General features: G+C 37.9%; 1 protein-coding gene across 2 annotated transcripts in view; it reads left to right on the top strand.

The window, feature by feature from the left end:
• ARFGEF3 (ARFGEF family member 3) overlaps nt 1-19,474 on the top strand; it is a 231,523-nt gene that overhangs the window by 70,794 nt on the left and 141,255 nt on the right. For both annotated transcript variants that reach the window (XM_001370224.4, XM_056818873.1), the window contains exon 5: nt 19,146-19,214. In XM_001370224.4, the coding sequence (XP_001370261.2) occupies nt 19,146-19,214 (69 nt within the window). The remainder of the gene's footprint in view (nt 1-19,145; nt 19,215-19,474) is intronic.

Below are 19,474 nucleotides of genomic sequence, written 5' to 3' on the forward strand. Positions count from 1 at the left end.
GAGGGGTTCTATAAGATGCTGGTGAGAAGAAAGTATATGTCAAGAATGATAGAAAGTCATTGCATAGCCAAAGAGAGGATTGAGCTGTACTAGTAGAGGGGGTAACTTAAAAGAATAAAATCATAGATCTTTGAATTTTCAAATGCTATTCCTTGGGCATAACAGGTTGATTTTCCTAATCATACCTTCCTTAGGTGGATATGAAAATTGCAGTTTAAAGATATAATTAATTTGGATAAATTAAGGAGAAAGGCCTGACTTATGAATTGTGGATTATTTGGAATGTTTTTGAAATAGTTTCATTCCTTTTAAGTAAAAACTAGATTTTTAAAATGATGCCAAGGAGAAGGTTCTTCATGACTCCTGTAATGAGGCTTTTGTTTGTATGCAGTGAGTATTAAGTCTTTGAAAATAATTATATCTCTTAGGTAGCTTAAATGCTCCTTTAGAACAAGTAAATGTGGTCCACAGTAATTCATGGATGTATCCTAGGGGTCTGTAGGTGTAGAGAAAAACTTGAATATCCCTAATAGTGAGAAGGATGGTCTTGTGAGTCCAGGAAAAGTCACTGGAAGATGCTTTCTCCCAGAGAAAGAAAGATGGCAGCAGTCTACTTATAAGTTCTTTTTTTCTCTTGTTCTCTTATAAATTAGATTGAAAAAGTCTAGTGTAGCTGAGAGTAGGGAGAATTGAGGGAAGTGAAGGGAGGTTCACAGGTACTCCATATTGGCCTTGATTCCTTAACTGAGGCACACATATCAGGAGAAACTTGTTAAATTTAAGTTCGTATTCAACTGTAAACTCCTTCAGGGCAAAGATTGTGTTTTATTTGTTTTTATATTTTCAAATCTTAGCACAGTGTTTTGCACATTAAAAAATAATAGCAGTTTATCATAACCCATCTGGGCTAAAGGTGCCTAAGATTCTTTTTGTTGTCACAGTAGACACTACTGAAGCCTTAAGCAAAATTTCAACAAAGACATTTGTTTTCATCTCACTCCACTCTCTTTCTGAATCCTTCTGTTACTTCCTTTCTTAGATCTTTTATTGCTCAGCCACATCCAACTCTTCATGACCCTGTGGACCATAGCATGCTAATGCTGTTCATGTTGTTTTCTTGGCAAAAATACTGGAGTTGTTTGCCATTTCCTTCTTCAACCTTAGATCCGTGGTCCTCTAGGTATACTGTTTTCTCCTGTTGCCTTCTTTCTAAATAAAATCCCTCATCATAGATTACTAAAGTCTGCAGAATGTTCTCTATGCCAATATTCCACACCTTTGTCTCCAATAAGAATTCTCTTGACTTTTCTGATTGTAGCTAGGATCTAGAATTTGGAAGAGCTGAATTCAAATCTGTCTTCTGACACTTAATAACTATATAACCCTAAACAAATCATTTGCTTTGTCTGCCTCAGTTTCCTTATCTATAAAATGCAAATATTAAAAGCACCTACCTCCTAGAATTGTTGTGAAGAGAAAATGAGACAATATTTATGAAGCACTTTGCAAATCTTACAGGACTATCTTAATACTAGCTATTATTATTATTATGCTGGAAATTAATGAGAATTTATAGCCTATTAGATTGTGTCAGTGGTTTATAATACCCCTTTTCCCCTTATGGGAATGAAGTTCAAATTTCAGTCAAAAATAATATGATAATTTTTTTCCATTGGCTCATTAGAACTAATCCTCAGATATAATTTTTTAAAACTCTTACCTTCCATTTTAGAATCAATACTGTGTATTGGTCTCAAGCCAGAAGAATGGTAAGGGCTAGGCAATGGGGGTTAAATGACATGCCCAGGGTCACTCAGTGAGGAAGTGTCCGAATCTAGATTTGAACTCAAGACCTCCTGTCTCTAGGGTTGGTTCTTAATCCAGTGAGCCATCCAGTCCCCACTCCCAGATATTATTAATTAATCACTCACAACCCAATCCCAAGAAAAAAGTTCACAAATATATTAGTAGACTTAGATTCATATTAACATGTGATATTAATGTAATCAATGGTGTAATCTAGTAAGTAGACAGAGACCTGACCCTATAAAAAGTTTCACCTCTAATAAGGACCAGGTCTGTTATCATGGACAAATCATGTAGCTTTTCAGCCCTTTAAGAAGATCCCTAAGACTTAATGTCTCAGAGAAGATTCCAACTTTCATTGCTAGCATGGGTTCTGTCTACTAATAAAATAATGGGAACAGTCCCTATCCCTATTAGGTCCACAGCAAACCATGCTCATATTTCGTGTCAAACTGTGGCTCCCTTTAGAAATGGGAAGAAACTCACACATTGTCTGTACTCTAGTATGGCATAGTTACTGCCTTGTAGAATATATAGGTGTGATAAATGCGATTGATTGAACTATAAATCTGTCGGTACCCCTAGTGCTTCTCTAGAGTTCTAATCAGCTTAATTTTCTGAGATGAATTTTTCATGACTCCAGGGAATTCGAAGCCTTCTCTGAATTCAGAATCATATCTTTCAAGCCACCAGGGTGGATGGTGTGGAGCTTTTTTGCATCCTCTAGAAAAAAACTAGATTCAAATTTCAGAGACTTCTGGGTGTGGATTAAAGAGGCGCAAAGAATAGGAGCCTAATTTTAATTCTCAGTTTGTGACACGGCTTTTGGCAGCTAGAGGAATCACCTTTTGAAATGTGAGATAAACAGACTTAGCATGATTCATTCAGAATTCCAGTATTGCTACTTTTCATGACCAGGTTCATTATATTGATCGAGAAAGACATTGCTAATAAATTAGCCAGCTTTGTGCCATTCTCTATAGATGACATATTATACACAGAGTAAGCTATACAGAGTGGAAATAGTTTCCTCAATTGGCTTTCCCTTTTTTGATCCACATAAACAGGGGGAGAAGTTAGATTGCTGCACTTTCTTCATCCTCATTAACGGTTTATACCTGTCACATTACTCCTATTGCCACTTATATGAACCATAGAGAATCTCTTTATTGTGAAATAAAGGAGCCATTTTATTTATTCCTAGAGGCAGAAATTCATTGCAGGAACTGTAATAATAAGTGAATAAGTCAATATAGAGGCATACAAATATGGTAGTTGTGGTATGTGAAACACTCATTGAGCTTGACTGTAATAAGATTTTCTTATTCTATTTCTTTTTCCTCTAGAGTCCTTATTGCTAGACTCTACATTATGTGAAACAAGTTTTATTTTCATCAAAGAAGGAAGGGAACAAGCATTTATTAACTGCTTAGTGTGTGCTAGGAACTGTGCTAAGTGCTTTATAAATATCATTTCATTTGATCTTCACACCAACTCTGACCTCATCTGCTCTTCTCTTATCGGTTGCTATTACCAAAGTCCAGACTCCCATGAATTCTCAGTTGGACAAAAACTTCTATTTGGATCCCCAACTTCTAGTTTCTCCTTTCTTCAATCCACATGATTTCCTGTGGCTATTGAAGTAATTTGCCTAATGGACAGCACAGATCATATTAGTCTCTTGATCAAAAACAACTATGTGGGTCATTCCCAGATGTATTTACACAATCCTAACCTCTCTTCTGACCTCCATTCTCATATGTTTATCTTTTGGAAGGTAATGGTCTTGTAGAAATCAAATGTCATTCAGATATCTTAAATTTTAACATTTCCAAAACTATACTTACTATCTTCTCTCCATGAGCCTCCCCCCTTCTAAATATCCAGTGTTTCCAGGTTATATTCTATATCTTCCTTACCATTTCTACCACAAAATAATCTATCTCCAGATTCCATACATTTTCTTTTTTATTTTTAAACCTTTATCTTAGAATTGTCTTAGAATTAATAGTAAGTATTGGTTCCAAGGAAGAAGAGTAATTCAGATTAAGTGACTTGCCAGGGGTCACACAGTCAGGAAGTGTCAGATTTGAACCTAGGACCTCCAATCTCTAGGGCTAGCTTTCTATCTGCTGAGCTACCTGGTTTCACCCAGATTCCATTCATTTTCAATGGGTGTCCCCTAAATGTAGAATTCATTTCTCCCTCATCTCCACTTTATGACTTCACTGACTTCTTTTAAGTCCCATCTTCTACAAGGATCCTTTTCTAGTCCTCTGTTATCTTCAATTTATTCTTTTATATAAAGGATAAACGGTGCTGAATGACTTGCTCAGGGTCACATAGCTGGTAAGTGTCTGAGGTCATATTTGGGACGATAAATCTTTCTGACTTCAGGCCCAGGACTCTATCCACTCACTGTACTTGCCCACATAGATTGCAGTAAAGTCTGGCTTTTGAAATTAATTTTAAAAATTAAGGTAGCTAGCTGGCAAGTGGATAAAGTACTGGGATCATTATTATCATTATCATAATTATTCTACTGAAAAGTATTAAAGTATATTAAAGTATTAGTTATTATTATTATTAATGATGATGATAATGATAGTTAATACTTTAATATTTACAGAATGACTTGCAGGGAAAAGTCTCCTGCTTAAACTGATTGTTAAAGGAAGTCAGAGATTCCTAGAGGTAGAAGGGAGGAGAGCATTCAAAGAATGGAAGATAGGCGGTGCCAAGGAACAGAGTTGAGAGATGGAATGTTGATTGAGGAACTACAAGTAAGCCAATAAAGGGCAACATTTTTAGGGAACAATTAAGAAAAAAGAAAAATTAAGATAAAGAAAAGTCATTAAGTTTGCCAGTGAGCTCATGGTTGACTTGTGGAAGAGAGTCCACATGGGTTAAAGACCATATAGGCAAAGTATATGGATTTAGGATCCATCTGTATATGTAATTGAAACTTTGGGACTAACTGATATTGCCCTGGAAGAGATTCTTTTTTAGTACTAGAAAAAAAGACTTACTATTTGATAAGACACATGATTCTAAGTTTTCTTAATATAAGTAAATAGTTTTACTTTTTCCTTTTCAAATTGCTTTGTTGTATTGGATAGAGAGATGACTTAAAAGACAGGAAGACCCAGGTTTGTCTCCTGTCTGATATATATTGACTATATGACACTAGGCAGGTAATTTAGCTTCTAGCCCTCCAGGCAAACCTGTAAGACTTTAAGATGCTGTTCCTTCTACTAAATGAGAGGTAGCTAGGTAGCTCAGTGGATAAAGCACTGAGCCTGGATTCAGGACAACTTGAGGTCACATCCAGACTCAGACACTTACCAACTACATGACACTAGGCAAGTCATTTACCCTCTGTTTGCCTTGTTGATTTTTGAAGCAGATCAATGATATCACAGAGTAATGTCTTGACTTTTGCATCAATTGAATTTAAGTGAGGCAGAGTTGCACAGTGTTCAGCCTCATTCTGTCTTCCAAAGTCATCAAAGTCTAAAACCAGGACAAAAGTGAAGATGATTGTCAATGGTTTAGGATGCGAAGGATGATGTTGGCATCTTTGATGTCTGACCAAGCTCTCAATAAGCCACAGTACCTGTTTTAGCTGCTCCTTTGGAGGCTGGAACAAATTATTTTCATTTGTCCATTCAGCAAAGGGAAATCTTTACATGCTTGGGTAGGTATCCTCTTAATTCACCAGTGAATTAGAGGCTTGTCAGTTACCCTCAATCTCAGCCCATCTGCCAAGATACTTTTATTGGGGTATAGCCACTACAAATGCTACAGCTTCTTGGAATCACAGGAGGGAGTAGAGTAGAAAATGGCAAATCACTTCAGTGTCTTTGCCAAGACAATGGTCCACGAAGTCACAAAGAGTTGGACATGGCTGAATGAACTGAACAACATGCCAAATGAAATCTTATATCCAGTCTCTATTCTTCTTGCTTTCTTCCTTTTCATAAATAATAATCATCTCTTAATTTTCTAGTTTACTAGTATTTAGTTACAAGTTCCAAGACTACAGCATTACTTTTGTAAGTATATATACTTTTATAAGGGTGGCAGGAAATAAAGAGAAGAGCATTGAAAATAAGTAAATAGAGAATAGAGTGAAAAAGGAGAAGGGCACAGGGTGAAGAAAGCTCTACTCACCCCCCCCCCAAGAATTAAAACTACTTTGTGACCCTAAGGAAGTCACTTAACCCAATTACCTAGCCTTTACCACTCTGGAATCAATACTTGATATCAATTCTAAGACAGAAGGTGAGGGTTTAAAAAGAAATGTTATAAATAAAACAATCTACGTTAAAGCTCCCTCTCCTATTGATGTGGATAATGTATAATTAACTTAATGGGCAAATATACAATTTGGAATGTTTTCCATACTGCATTCATAGTAAGTCTAACGACAAACCACTTTTCCAAATGAGTCATTTCCCCTCTTCTCTCTTGACGAATAAAATATCTAGAAATAGTTATTTGCCAGAACTGCAGTAAACTGAGACAAAAAGATTCTCTTCCTATTTTCTTTTTACAAGGACTTTTTTTTAGGTAAGTCAGTTGTGTAATAGGCAGTAGAAACTTTATCCAATCAATTATGTCATCATGAGCATCCAGCCATTATGAAAATGGAAACATTTCTGGCTAAATAGAATCTTGGAGCTGGATGACAAATCTTGGTTTCCCCTTTTGTGGACTCCATTCTAATTCCACATGTTTCCTGGGCAGATTTCTAATGCAGAGGATCATAGACATATTCATTGTGCATGCCAGCCACAAAAGAGCTGAAAGATGACAAAAACATCTATTCTTAGCCTCAACGTTTTTCAAATAAAAGGATAAACCAGGCCCCTCTTATAGAACTGTGTACATCTAATACTCTGCACGCCTTATAGCACCTCACCTCTTCAGCCTGAAAGAGAAACATCTCTCTCTTCAGATGACTGTTACTGCTTGTTGCTTTTAAGTAAACCTTGGAAAAAAATAATTGTCCTTTTTAAGCAATGATTTCATCCATTAATTTGTAATATCATTGAAAGTACCACAGAATACATTTAAATATAAGTATAGTACTTATATAGTTGTATATCTACAGTTTTTTAGTTGCTGTATATCTGTTCTCTCTGGCATAAAAGCACCAAGAATATTTAAATCCTTTTTGGCCTCATTCCATATGGTTCATCTCCAATCATTTCAAACCATCCTGGAAAATGCACAGTGTAAGCATTCTCCACAGCAAATGTTTATTAGTGTAAGGATAATGGCTCTTTCTCTCCAAGTGATAATCTCATATATTTCAGTAGTCTAGGAAGCTCCCTCTCTGTCAAGACTCATAAAAAACTGGTTAGAACCTTAGCTGATTTTGTCAGTTTAATGCTTAGATTTCCTAACACTGTTAACAAAAACATTTATTAAGCAAATTTTTAATGTGATATCCTGCTAGGTGACATGCAGTGAATTAGCCACTTTCTTTCCCCATAGAAGGTACTAAAGTGATATAAACAAGAGCATTTAAAAAAAGCACTGAGCAAATAAATATATATGTATTTTCATTAGACTAAATGGGTCATCCATCTAACTGTGTGCCATAGTACTGTCAACATGGATTCTAGAGGTCCCCAGACTTATAGCTTGGAGGGATTTGGTGATCCCCAGTTTTATTTAATTTGGAGGTAGAAACCCCAGGTTTGACCTTGTCACATGAGAATTCCTCCCTGAGGGAAATACCTATCTCACTGCTCTCAGACTAACAATAGACTTTAAGATTTGGGGCAATAGGTTGCCCCAATGAAGGAGGATGTGATATACTGGGAGGAGCTTCTGGAGACAAGGAGAGTTGTTTGACATCTTAAAGTCTATTGTTAGTCTGAGATCAGTGAAATAGGACTTTCCCTGGGGGAGGAATTCTCATGTGACAAGTTCAAACCTGGGGTTTCTACCTCCAAACTAAATAAAACTGGGGATCACCACATCTTTCCAAGCTACAAGTCTGGGGACCTTTAGATTCCACATTGACAGTACACTTCAGTCATTCTCAAAGTTTCTATTTTGGAATCACTTTTTTAAAAAATATTTTATTTGATCATTTCCAAGCATTATTCATTAAAGACATAGATCATTTTCTTTTCCTCCCCCCCACCCCCCATAGCTGACATGTAAATCCACTGGGCATTACATGTTTTCTTAATTTGAACCCATTGCTATGTTGATAATATTTGCATTAGTGTGTTCATTTAGAGTCTCTCCTCTATCATGTCCCCTCAACTGCTGTATTCAGGCAGTTGCTTTTCCTCAGTGTTTCTACTTCCACAGTTTATCCTCTGCTTATGAATGGTGTTTTTTTCTCCTAGATCCCTGCAAATTGTTCAGGGACATTACACTGCCACCAATGGAGAAGTCCATTACGTTCGATTATACCACAGTGTATTAGTCTCTGTGTACAATGTTCTCCTGGTTCTGCTCCTCTCGCTCTGCATCACTTTCTGGAGGTTGTTCCAGTCTCCATGGAACTCCTCCACTTTATTATTCCTTTTAGCACAATAGTATTCCATCACCAACATATACCACAATTTGCTCAGCCATTCCCCAATTGATGGGCATCCCCTTGTTTTCCAGTTTTGGGCCACCACAAAGAGCGCAGCTATGAATATTTTTGTACAAGTCTTTTTGTCCATTATCTCTTTGGGGTACAGACCCAGCAGTGCTATGGCTGGATCAAAGGGTAGATATTCTTTTGTCGCCCTTTGAGCATAGTTCCAAATTGCCCTCCAGAATGGTTGGATCAGTTCACAACTCCACCAACAATGAATTAATGTCCCTACTTTGCCACATCCCCTCCAGCATTCATTACTTTCCTTTGCTATCATGTTAGCCAATCTGCTTGGTGTGAGGTGATACCTCAGAGTTGTTTTTATTTGCATCTCTCTGATTATAAGAGATTTAGAACACTTCTTCATGTGCTTATTAATAGTTTTGATTTCTTTATCTGAGAACTGCCTATCCATGTCCCTTGCCCATTTATCAATTGGAGAATGGCTTGATTTTCTGTACAGTTGATTTAGCTCTTTATAAATTTGAGTAATTAAACCTTTGTCAGAGGTTTCTATGAAGGTTTTTTCCCAGTTTGTTGTTTCCCTTCTGATTTTAGTTACATTGGTTTTGTTTGTGCAAAAGCTTTTTAATTTGATGTAGTCAAAATTATTTATTTTACATTTTGTGACTCTTTCTATGTCTTGCTTGGTTTTAAAGTCTTTCCCCTCCCAAAGGTCTGACATGTATACTATTCTGTGTTTACCCAATTTACTTATGGTTTCCTTCTTTATGTTTAAGTCACTCACCCATTTTGAATTTATCTTGGTGTAGGGTGTGAGGTGTTGATCTATTCCTAATCTCTCCCACACTGTCTTCCAATTTTCCCAGCAGTTTTTATCAAATAGTAGGGAATCACTTTTTATACACAAAAATTATGGAGGTCTTCTCTATCATGACCTTCACTAGCTTTTGTTTATGTAGGTTATAGCTATTAATATTTGCTCTATTGGAAATTCAAAAGTTAATATTACTATAAAAATAGTTTTGAACTTGTGGACTCTCCTGAGAGGATCTCAAAGTGTTACAGAAGTCCCTGGACCATACTTTGAGAACCCTTGGTATACACAATAGCCATTCTTCATCCATTTTGTTTTTCCCATGTAGATGGTTAGGCCAATCTTTTTTTAATAATCATGAATCTCATAGATGAAGCTATGCAGCATTATAGTAGTAATAGTCTCTGGGTAACTGAGGATGACAATTGTCTTTGTGCGTTTTTGTGCACAAAGACACTTGTGCATGAAGATTTAAGTGGAAAAGTCGATGCACAGAGACAGTCCCATTCTCTTGGCGTTGGAAGCCTGGGTCCAGTGGCACGAAAAGTCGTTACACCTGGAGACTTCCTCAGCTGCATTGGATGGCCATGTTGTCCTTTGTGCTCCAACATGCCCTAAGCACTCCACAGTGCTTTGCTGTATCGCCATCTTAGCCGTTGAACCTTCTTGTTGGTTTCTTCCGCCTGTTCCGCCGAAACAGTCTTCACATGCTGGGTGAGCAAAGCCCTGGTTCACCAGGGGTCAACGACGACCCAATTGCTACCCTCACAAGGTTTGGCCGGCCTGTCGAAGCCATTGCAATTAAAGCAAGATGCAATTAACACAATGTTGTGCCCAAGAGAACTATCTGGAGGAACATATGATCAGAAAAAGAGATTGGAAAGTCATATAGCAAGAGGAAAGATAACAGAAACACTGGAATATATCACACTAGTACTCAGGGAATATTATAAGATTGTGAGGAAAACTGTGGTTTGTTGGAAAGATTTTCTGTAGAGGATATTTTGAAGGATATATTAACAATAATAAAGCATAGTGAATAGTCTGCCATTGTTAGTTCTAATTTAGTTTCTGCAATTTTCCTGATTTGAGCTTTTTTTAAAGCCCTTTGATATTTTAAAAATATTCTTTGTCATTCTTCCTAAAGCTTCCTGAGGTGAGAGAAGCCTTAAGGTAGGAAGATAGAGGAAGGATAGAAGTTTTGGATACCGCGAGGGGGGTGGCGGAGCCAAATTAGAGATATGAGGTGGCAGGAATGAGTCAGAAATGAAGGCCTTATTAATTATCAATAAGCCACAGCAAAACTCTGATCAGTGGACTACTCAGAAGGCTTGTACCCATCTAGTGATCCAAATTTAATACCACACAGGTCGGAGAGATGATAGAGAAAAGAAAGTGCCTGGCCAAAGGTCAAGTCCCAGGTGAGAGAGATAGAGAAGAAACAGAATTGAAGATGGAGCTTGGCCAGAGGCCAAGGTCCAGCAAGGACAGACATCAGTGGGAGCTGAGATCCAAGAGGAAGAGAGGGAAGAGAGAAGGCGGAGCTTGCTGTGGCTGTATTTAATCTCTTTGATATGCAAATATACACAATACATAGGGATGATTATCATTGGTTAATGACAAGGTATAGGTGTGGTTTCTCTTAGCCAGGTGAGCACAAAGAAACCTGTTTTCCCGCCTAACCTGGGGGAAGCTGGAGTCAAGGGTCAGAGGCTTTCCTAGCCATGCGCAAGACTGAGCATGCTCAAGACTGAGCATGCTCTCTTCTAAGACAATCTGTACATACTGTTTCCCTTGCCCATATCTAGGGGTGGACTGCTACACTTCCTGTTTTTTAAATTAAATTTACCTTGTCAACTTATTTTCTTGAAATAATTCTAATTAAAGTATTCCCCAATAAATACTTGCTTTTTGAATCATAGTTAGGCACACCATCATGAAATCCACTTTTTACTCATTCCCTGATCCACTTTCCTTGGCCTTTTTAATGCAATTGTCCAAATAAATAGGTTAGTAGGAAGGAACTATCTCATGTGCATCTTGCTATTCACTCATGATTCAGTCAATATTTGGGTGCATGATTTATTCGAGGAATTATTCTTAACATTTAAATGCTTATTTTTATTTTTCTTCAGGCACGCATGCTTGGGTTTTTAGCCCAAATTTTCTGCCCTAACAATGCCAGAAGCAGTCCAAAAAATGAAAATACATGTTGACTGAAGATGCTGTTTTCAGTAGCATTTTGGTCTTTTAACCCTCTGATTTAATGCTTCCCAGGCATTAGAAACATGGAAGATTTATCTTGCCAGTCACCTTTGATATGAGTCATTTCTGTTTGATGCTTTGTTTGCTGCTGATACTGGGCTTTTTATAGCTCTTCTGATTCACTATGTCTTGTTGACTCTTCTTATTAAATGCTGCCATGTTTTTTACACCACATGTCCTGGGTGAGCAAGTGAATTCTATTAATATTATTTAACTATTCTTTTTTTTAAACCCTTACCTTCTGTCATGTAGTCAATACTGTGTATTGGCTCCAAAGCAGATGAGTGGTAAGGGCTAGGCAATGGGGGTTAAACGACTTGCCCAGGGTCACATAGCTAGGAAGTGTCTGAGGCCAGATTTGAACCTAGGACCTCCCATCTCTAGGTCTGACTCTCAATCCACTGAGCCACTCAGCTGCCCCCTAACTATTCTTTTTGCATGGTTTTTCTCACAAAGATCAGAGATGTCCTGGTGGTCAGACAGAACTTTGTGGAATTGGGTGCCATCTCATCTGGTTTGTTGTGGGGATTTCCAACTTAAAGATGCAAATGAATGATCATAAATCTAGCCTTGGGTAAAGACCTCCAGAGAGCACTTAGTCCAGTCCCCTCATTTGAGCTCAGGAACCTGAGGCCCAGGGAGATAAAGTGACTTTCTATGGTCACGCAAATAAAAAGTATTGAAAACAGAACAAGTGTCAGAAGTAGGTCCCCTGATTCCAGATCCAGCATTCTTTTTCCTATACACACTCCAATGACCCAAAGATCTTTCCTAATTCCTTCAGTTTTTAGTGATCTAACATCACTCCATAATTTTGTATATGAATATCAATATAATGTTCATTGTCTTGGAATATATTTTCTATATGTTATCAATCCTGCAATGTAATCTATTCCACATATAAATATATATACATATATGTATATATATATATATATCTTGTAATTATTAATGGGAACACATTAGATACCTCTAATAGAGTTAAGTTCCTTGGAGGGAAGATCTTTTCCCATTTGCATTTGTTTCTCTAGTGTCTGACACCTAGTATATGTTTATTATTATTTTTTATTTAGTAATTTTTCAGGCATGTGAAAGTCTTTGTCATCCCTTTTCAGGTTTTCTTGGCCAAGGTACTGTTGTGATTTTCCATTTCTTTTCTAGCTCATTTGACCGATAAGGAAACTAAAGAAAAGAGTATGGATAAGTGACTTGCCCAGGGCCATATAGCTAGGAAGTATCTGAGGCCCAATTTGAACTCAGGAAGATGAGTCTTCCTGACTTCAGACCCAAAATTCTATCCACAATGATACCTAAGTATCCTATACCCATTGATGGATTCATTGATTAATTATTGATTATCTCCAATGTGATTACTGTAATTATGCCCACCTCGATGGTATGTCATAGCCTCTTCCCCATATTTGGCAAGATTCTCAGTGGTATAAAGCTATCAAAATTGTTCCTTTCCTCATTCCTATAAGGGATCAGCAGATCATAGAGAGGAACCTCTAAGATTACAGTATCATGGATTTAGAACTATAAGAGACTTTAGAGGTCATCTCTTCCAAAACCTTAATGTGTATAGGTAAGTAAATTTGGACCAGTTTCCACCAGAGAAGGGAATGGTATGCACTCCATTATCTTTGCCAAGAAAACTTTATGGATAACATTGGTATGCATGGTCACAAAGAGTCAGACACAACTTAATGACTGAATGATGACCAACTTTGATTCAACATGATAAAGAGATTTTTCTGGTTTGTTGCTGCTTGGCTTCTTTAAGAACAAGTGGATCAGTGGAAAATTCCAAGTGTAGTATCATGAAATGAGTGCTGGATTTGGGAGGCAAAAGACTTGATTTTAACTTTCATTAGTCATTCAGTCTTAGACAACTTATCTGACCTCCCTGAGCCTTTTATCTCTCTTGTAACATTTTCTGCCCAATCTGCTTCCTAGGTTTGATGTGAAGAAAGGACTTGGCAAGCTTCAAAGTTATAAACTGTGAGCTATTTTAAGTGAGATAAGCCAGCTTGGCAAATAGGAAAGAAAATTTGCTTCTTCCAAAAAAATATTTGCTATTTATTTTTATCTATTTAAAATGTAACTATTTTAAATAAGTCACTTTCTGCTGTGGGGTGAGCCTCCCACAGGGGATGGGGTCTTGGAGGTGGGACAGTGTCAGCGAAATGATGCTTGGTATATAGAAAATGGTAGTCTGTGGAAACTATTTCTCTTGCAATGACTGGATGCTCTGGCTTATGACTAGAGAGAGCTGCTGCTGGTATGGGACACTTGCTGCAGAGATAGAGAGAGATACTGCCACATGGGATTGCTCTAGATAGATACTGGGGAACACTCTGGGGTTTGCCTACTGATCCCTACTGATGACTAGTGAATCAATATTTCTCCTAATCTCCTCCTACCCTTTCTCCCTCCCTCCTTCACCCTCTCCTCCCTGTCTCCCTCACCTCCTAGTTCTTCTTTAAGCCTTTGGCTTCTTCCCTCCCCCCTGAGTGAACTATAAAGATACTCTTTTTCCTTTTCAAGTCAGGGAGTTTATTGGGAAACAGGATGGGAAACTGAGGTAAGAGGGATGAGAATGTCCCTAATCTAAAATGAAGATTATGAGGGCTTGGGAAGTCACAACTGTGACAGAGGGAGAGTCAGAGATGGATGACAATAGTTAAAATCTTCTTTCTTCTTCACAAAGCCACCAAGGTCTTTCAGCTTAACTCCAGAAGCCCCCCCCCCCAAGGGTCCTTCAGTCTGAGACAGAAAGCTAACAAGGTCAGTTCAGCTTCTTGCCCCTACAGTTAGGCTTGCCTCCTTACTCAGCATCAACCCCAGAGAGGAACCAAGTCCAAAGTCAGAAGTTTCTCAGTTTCTCCTGGCCAGCTCAACTTCCTCTCCTGGGAACATTCCATTTGGAACCTTCTTCTTGATTGACAGGTCAGGTCCCCAGCCTTGGTTCTTGCATCTTGGCTTGTCCTGCAAAACCTCTCTCTTCATGTCTCTACCACAATGGGACACAGCTTTCACATTCAACCCACAGCATAGGTTTCACAGGATAAACTGCTCCACTTTGGCTGAGGCCTGGCTTTATTTTATACCTTCATGATCACACATCTACTTGGCACACAGTTTCATTCTCAACATACATGTTTCCATGGAATCTAACAACAGACAGGAAACGTAGGGAGATAGTCAACAAAACATTGTTACTAAGTGCAGGATCAGAGGGTAGAATCAACATGACCCAGACATAGGTTAGAGAATTCAGAGCACAGATTTGCCAGAAGTTTTTATGCCTAGAAAAGAGGGTCCTATCTAAGTGGGTATATAAGAATCCTTAGGTTTAATTTTGTAAGTGGACTCTTCTGGTAATATCCTGGGGGGACAGAGTGGGACATCTGTATTAACCCTGCAAGCATGTTGCTCACATCTATTTTTCCTGGGGCTAAGTAAGAATAATAATCATAGCAATTCCAATAATGAGGGGATGTTAATAATGAAAGTTACTTAGAGGGGTTTCAGTGGGTGTTTCCATCCTTCCTGGGGGTTGCTTTGCAGTCCCCAGTTTCCACGTGGACTGAGTCAAACAGCATGGTCTTTGATGGCTCCTGGCAACTTTCCTTTATGGGTCCTCAGTTTTTTTCATCTGTAAAAGGAGGGAAATAAATCATCTTTTAGTATGCATCCAAGACTAATATTCTGCCATACTATGGAGAGTCAAAAATGGATGATTAATAATAACTGACAGGTGCTCCAGGACAAGAACCTATAACTTCATCCACAACCCTATTTCACCACCCTACCCCCAAACATACACATGCTCACACTCACACACACACACACTCCAACATATACAAACATGCAACTAACTAATTTGAGTATGGAGTGAAACAGATTTGTAAGGCCAACTAGGGTGAGATGGATTGTTCCTCATGGTATGAAGCACTATAAAACTCAGTCTCCCTGTTGGATCAAGTGAGGCCAGGCCCTATTTGAATGGCTGCTTTCTCATCATCATTAGATCCATTTCCCATATTGGTACCTCCCAAGGTCTATGTACCAGACTTGCTATGAGTAGCCATGTTATGGGGGTCTTTATCTCCCAAGAAGCAATGGGGCAGGAGTAGCTAGATGGCTCAATGGATTGCTAGTCAGGCCTAAAGATGAGAGGTCCTAGGTTCAAATCTGGTCTCAGACATTTTCTAGCTGTGTGATACTGGGCAAGTAACTTAACCCCCATAACTTAGCCTTTCCTACTCTTCTGCCTTGGAGCCAATTCACAGTATTGATTCTAAGATGGAATGTAAGGGGAAGGAGGAGGAGGAGGAGGAGGAGGAGGAGGAGGAGGAGGAGGAGAAAATGAGGAGGAGGAGGAAAAATAAAGAAGGAAACAATAGGGCTACTCTCCCTGGCACTTTCAAAAAGATGTTAAGTTTTGTTTATACTTTAAGAGGTAATACCCCAAGTGAGTAACATTGTTGACTAAAAATAAAAGCTATATTTGCAATCTTTCTGAACTGTGTACTCTTCTGCTTATCAAGGATAATAATGTCTGTGTTATAGACTATTCTACTTAATAACTCGGGAAGACTGAAATTTATCTGAACTATCACTGTCTTGTCTGATGATGATCAGTTTTTATAGTGTTGGTTAATGGGCATAAGTACTTCATGCCCGAATCAAAGTAATGTTGGACTGGAATTTCTTCTGAAGATTACAATACCAAGTCTGAGGAACTCTCAGAACATTAAATGCAACCCTGTTATCTCTGAATACTTAGAGCCCTAAGTGCTATTGCCTCTCTGAGCCTTAGTTCCCTTATATGTCAAATGAGAAATTGCCCTACAGTCCCTTCTGGCTATAAATCAATGATTTTATGAAATATGTTCTTCATAACTACCTTTTATGTATGAATCATTGTGAGTAGAAGATCTATAGTTTAGATAAATAGTCTCTAGCCTTCAGTGCTTAGTAGTTGAGGGCAGGGGCTATTCCCTACCTTCTCCTCCCTCTTTTTTTACTACCACAAAATGTTAGGTCATTCAATAAAAATTTAATTGAAATTAAATGAATTCAAACAGTTTACAATCCAGGAGGGGAATAAGACACCAACATAATCCCTCATTACTTAAATAACTCTGATTCCATGAGTATGGGCACAAACAATTCAACCTCAGATTCTTGTCCATATCCTCTACCATATCCTCCACAGATGATCAGCTACTCCATGGCAGCGTTTCCTCTAATTCTTTTAATATGCCATCAGCACTAGCATAGCACCAAGACTGTCTATTTTCCTTTGCCCTCTCTCTCTAACCTAGCTTGCCCACTCTTTTTCCAAATATGCATTTCCAAAATTTCCAAAATATACATTGTATGCCACTCCTTTTCTGGCACCACTTTACATATACATATATATATGTATATATAGCCACAATAACAACATCAGCAACAACAGCAATTTATATAGCACTTTAAAATTTGCATAGTGCTCTATATGTTATCTCATTTAACCCTCACAAGAACTCAATTAGATAGGTGCTATCATAATTTTCATAACTGAGAAAATGTTGCCATAGAGTTTGTATCTTACCCAGGATTAAATATCTAGTAAATGTCTGAGGAAGGATTTGAATTCAGGTCTTCCTGATTTCAATGGATGACTAATAATGGATGGATTCCAACTACTTCATGCTAATAGTATATAACTTCAGAAATACATAGAACTACATGTTAAGTGCATTAGAGAATTATAAAATACATTTCTACATGAGGTCTGAGAAGGATAATAGTTGTAGACACAGAAAGACTAGCATAACTTTATATTTGGTATTCTCTACATGGAGAATGAAGGCATTAGGCTTTCTATAAGTTCTGTTCTAATAACTCATCTTTTGAGGTATCTAGCTAGTTCTTTGACTACTTGGAAAAGAGTTGCTAAAACTCTCATTAAAAAAACTGTGGAGGAATAGAAGAATGATGGAGGGAGGAGGGGATAATTTGCCTGTTGCCTGTTCAGTTAGAGTCCATTCCTAAAATGTCATTGGCAATATAGATTTATTCCATGATGCTTAGCAATGGATAGTGCTTCTAATGTTCTTAAAAGGTTTTTAGTGTTTTTTTTAAATCTATTCTTAAAATTAATCTTAATATGTTGAAGCTAGAAAAGACCCTAGTGGTCATTTAGTCTCATTTTTACAGATTAGAAAATCTAAGGTTTATAGAGTTTAAGACAATTCCTTAATGTCCCTTGACTATCCAGCTGGGTGGCAGACTGGAACACTGGTCTCCTGGTTCCCATTAAAGCCTGTCCTCCCTCTTCATAGTTTGCCATCAAGCTACTACATATCTGTGGGGAAACACCACCTGCCAGGAAAGCAGAACCATTTGGAATTCTGGAGAAAATTGCTAATGGGAAAAGCCTGTGCCCATTAGAAAGTATTCTTCCTCACTAGATACCCCACCCCTTACTTCTTTGAATGTGAGTGGAACTAAAGAAAGAAATTCATAGATAAAAGTCACCTCAGAAGCCATCTGGACCATACTAATGCCTGAACCAGAATCCCCTCTACAATATCCCTGACAAATAAAGGCACTTTCAAGCTTTGTCTAAAGATGAAGGGAGAAGCTGCCATTTTGAAAGGTAGCATATTTTACTTTAGGATATCTCCAATAATTAGAAAGAATTTGTCACTGGAAAATTTTTTTAAAAAGCTTCTTTACATCAAAGCCTAAATCAGTCTTTTCAACTGCCACCCAGAGTGTTCTTCATTTTGCCTAGAGGGCTGTTTGTGGTAGTAAGTGGAATGGGTCTAATGTGACTTACAAGTGCCTAGTTTTCTCATCTTTAAAATAAGAACATTGGGCTAAATGGTCTCTGAGCTCTCTTTTGCCCCTAATATTCTTTGAGCTTAGTTTAGAGGATCCAAGGTTGAGCTTGGTTGATATTGAAAGTAACATCTCTGAAGGGAATTGAGAGAGTGGAAGCAAATGTCTCTCCTATGAAATACTGTTCTGATCTTGTCCCTCAGAATTAGACTGGAAGCAGCATGACCCCAGTTGCTCCCTTCTGACGCTTAAATATTATTATTATTATTGTTGTTGTTTGGATTTGTGATTCCCTTAGTTTAGGAAGTTCCTAGTGAGGAATATCCCTTGCCAATTCATATTGGCATCTTGTTTGCTATTTATATTCTGACATCAGGAATTCTTCATCTGGGGCTCACAGACCCCTAGATTTCAGGGGGGCTATGAACTTAGATGGAGAAAAAGAGTTATATTTTTATTTTCACACTGTTCTAACTTCAACTTAGTTCGTTTCCTTAATTAAAAACATAATTCTGAGAAAGGGTCCCTAGGTTTCACCTTACTGCCAAAGGGATCCCTGACACCTAAAAAAAAGATTAAAAACCTCTGTTTTTGGAGAGTTACCTGGGAGACTGAGACATTAAGTAACTTTTTCAGACCAATATGTGGCAGAAGGTAGTTCCTGAGCTTTTAAAAAAAAAAAGGATTCTCTGTCTTGTTGGGAAATAATTTATGGTTTCTGATTAGGAACGAGTGGATGGGACAAGAGGAACCTTATCTGGAAAGGAGAGCAGAGTTAGAGAAAGAAATTTTAAATGTGTATGAAACAATAATGGTTTTGTGATTTATTTCCCTCTTTTGTTCAAGGTTTTACTTTGCATAACTTACTCATCCACCTTTGACATGAATGGAAGTGCAGTGCTGAAGATTGCCGAGGTGAGTACCCCTTCCCTTCCTCAGTGGCCCCAGAGAATTCCATGCTTCAGTGCTACCAGTGTTAAGAATTGCTTTAACAGGAATAAAGCATCATGCCATATTGGCATAAAATGAAATCCTAGATGCAGAGCAAGCCCTCCTCTGATTATTATTGCCCTTCACAATTACCATTAATGGGAATTGATTTTTTTTGAGAAATTTTGTCTTCAGTCCCCATCCTTTCTAGTAATGTTGCATGTTTTAGAGCTTTGCATGTTTCA

This window comes from Monodelphis domestica, chromosome 2, assembly GCF_027887165.1.
Source record: "Monodelphis domestica isolate mMonDom1 chromosome 2, mMonDom1.pri, whole genome shotgun sequence".
Lineage (NCBI taxonomy): Eukaryota > Metazoa > Chordata > Mammalia > Didelphimorphia > Didelphidae > Monodelphis > Monodelphis domestica.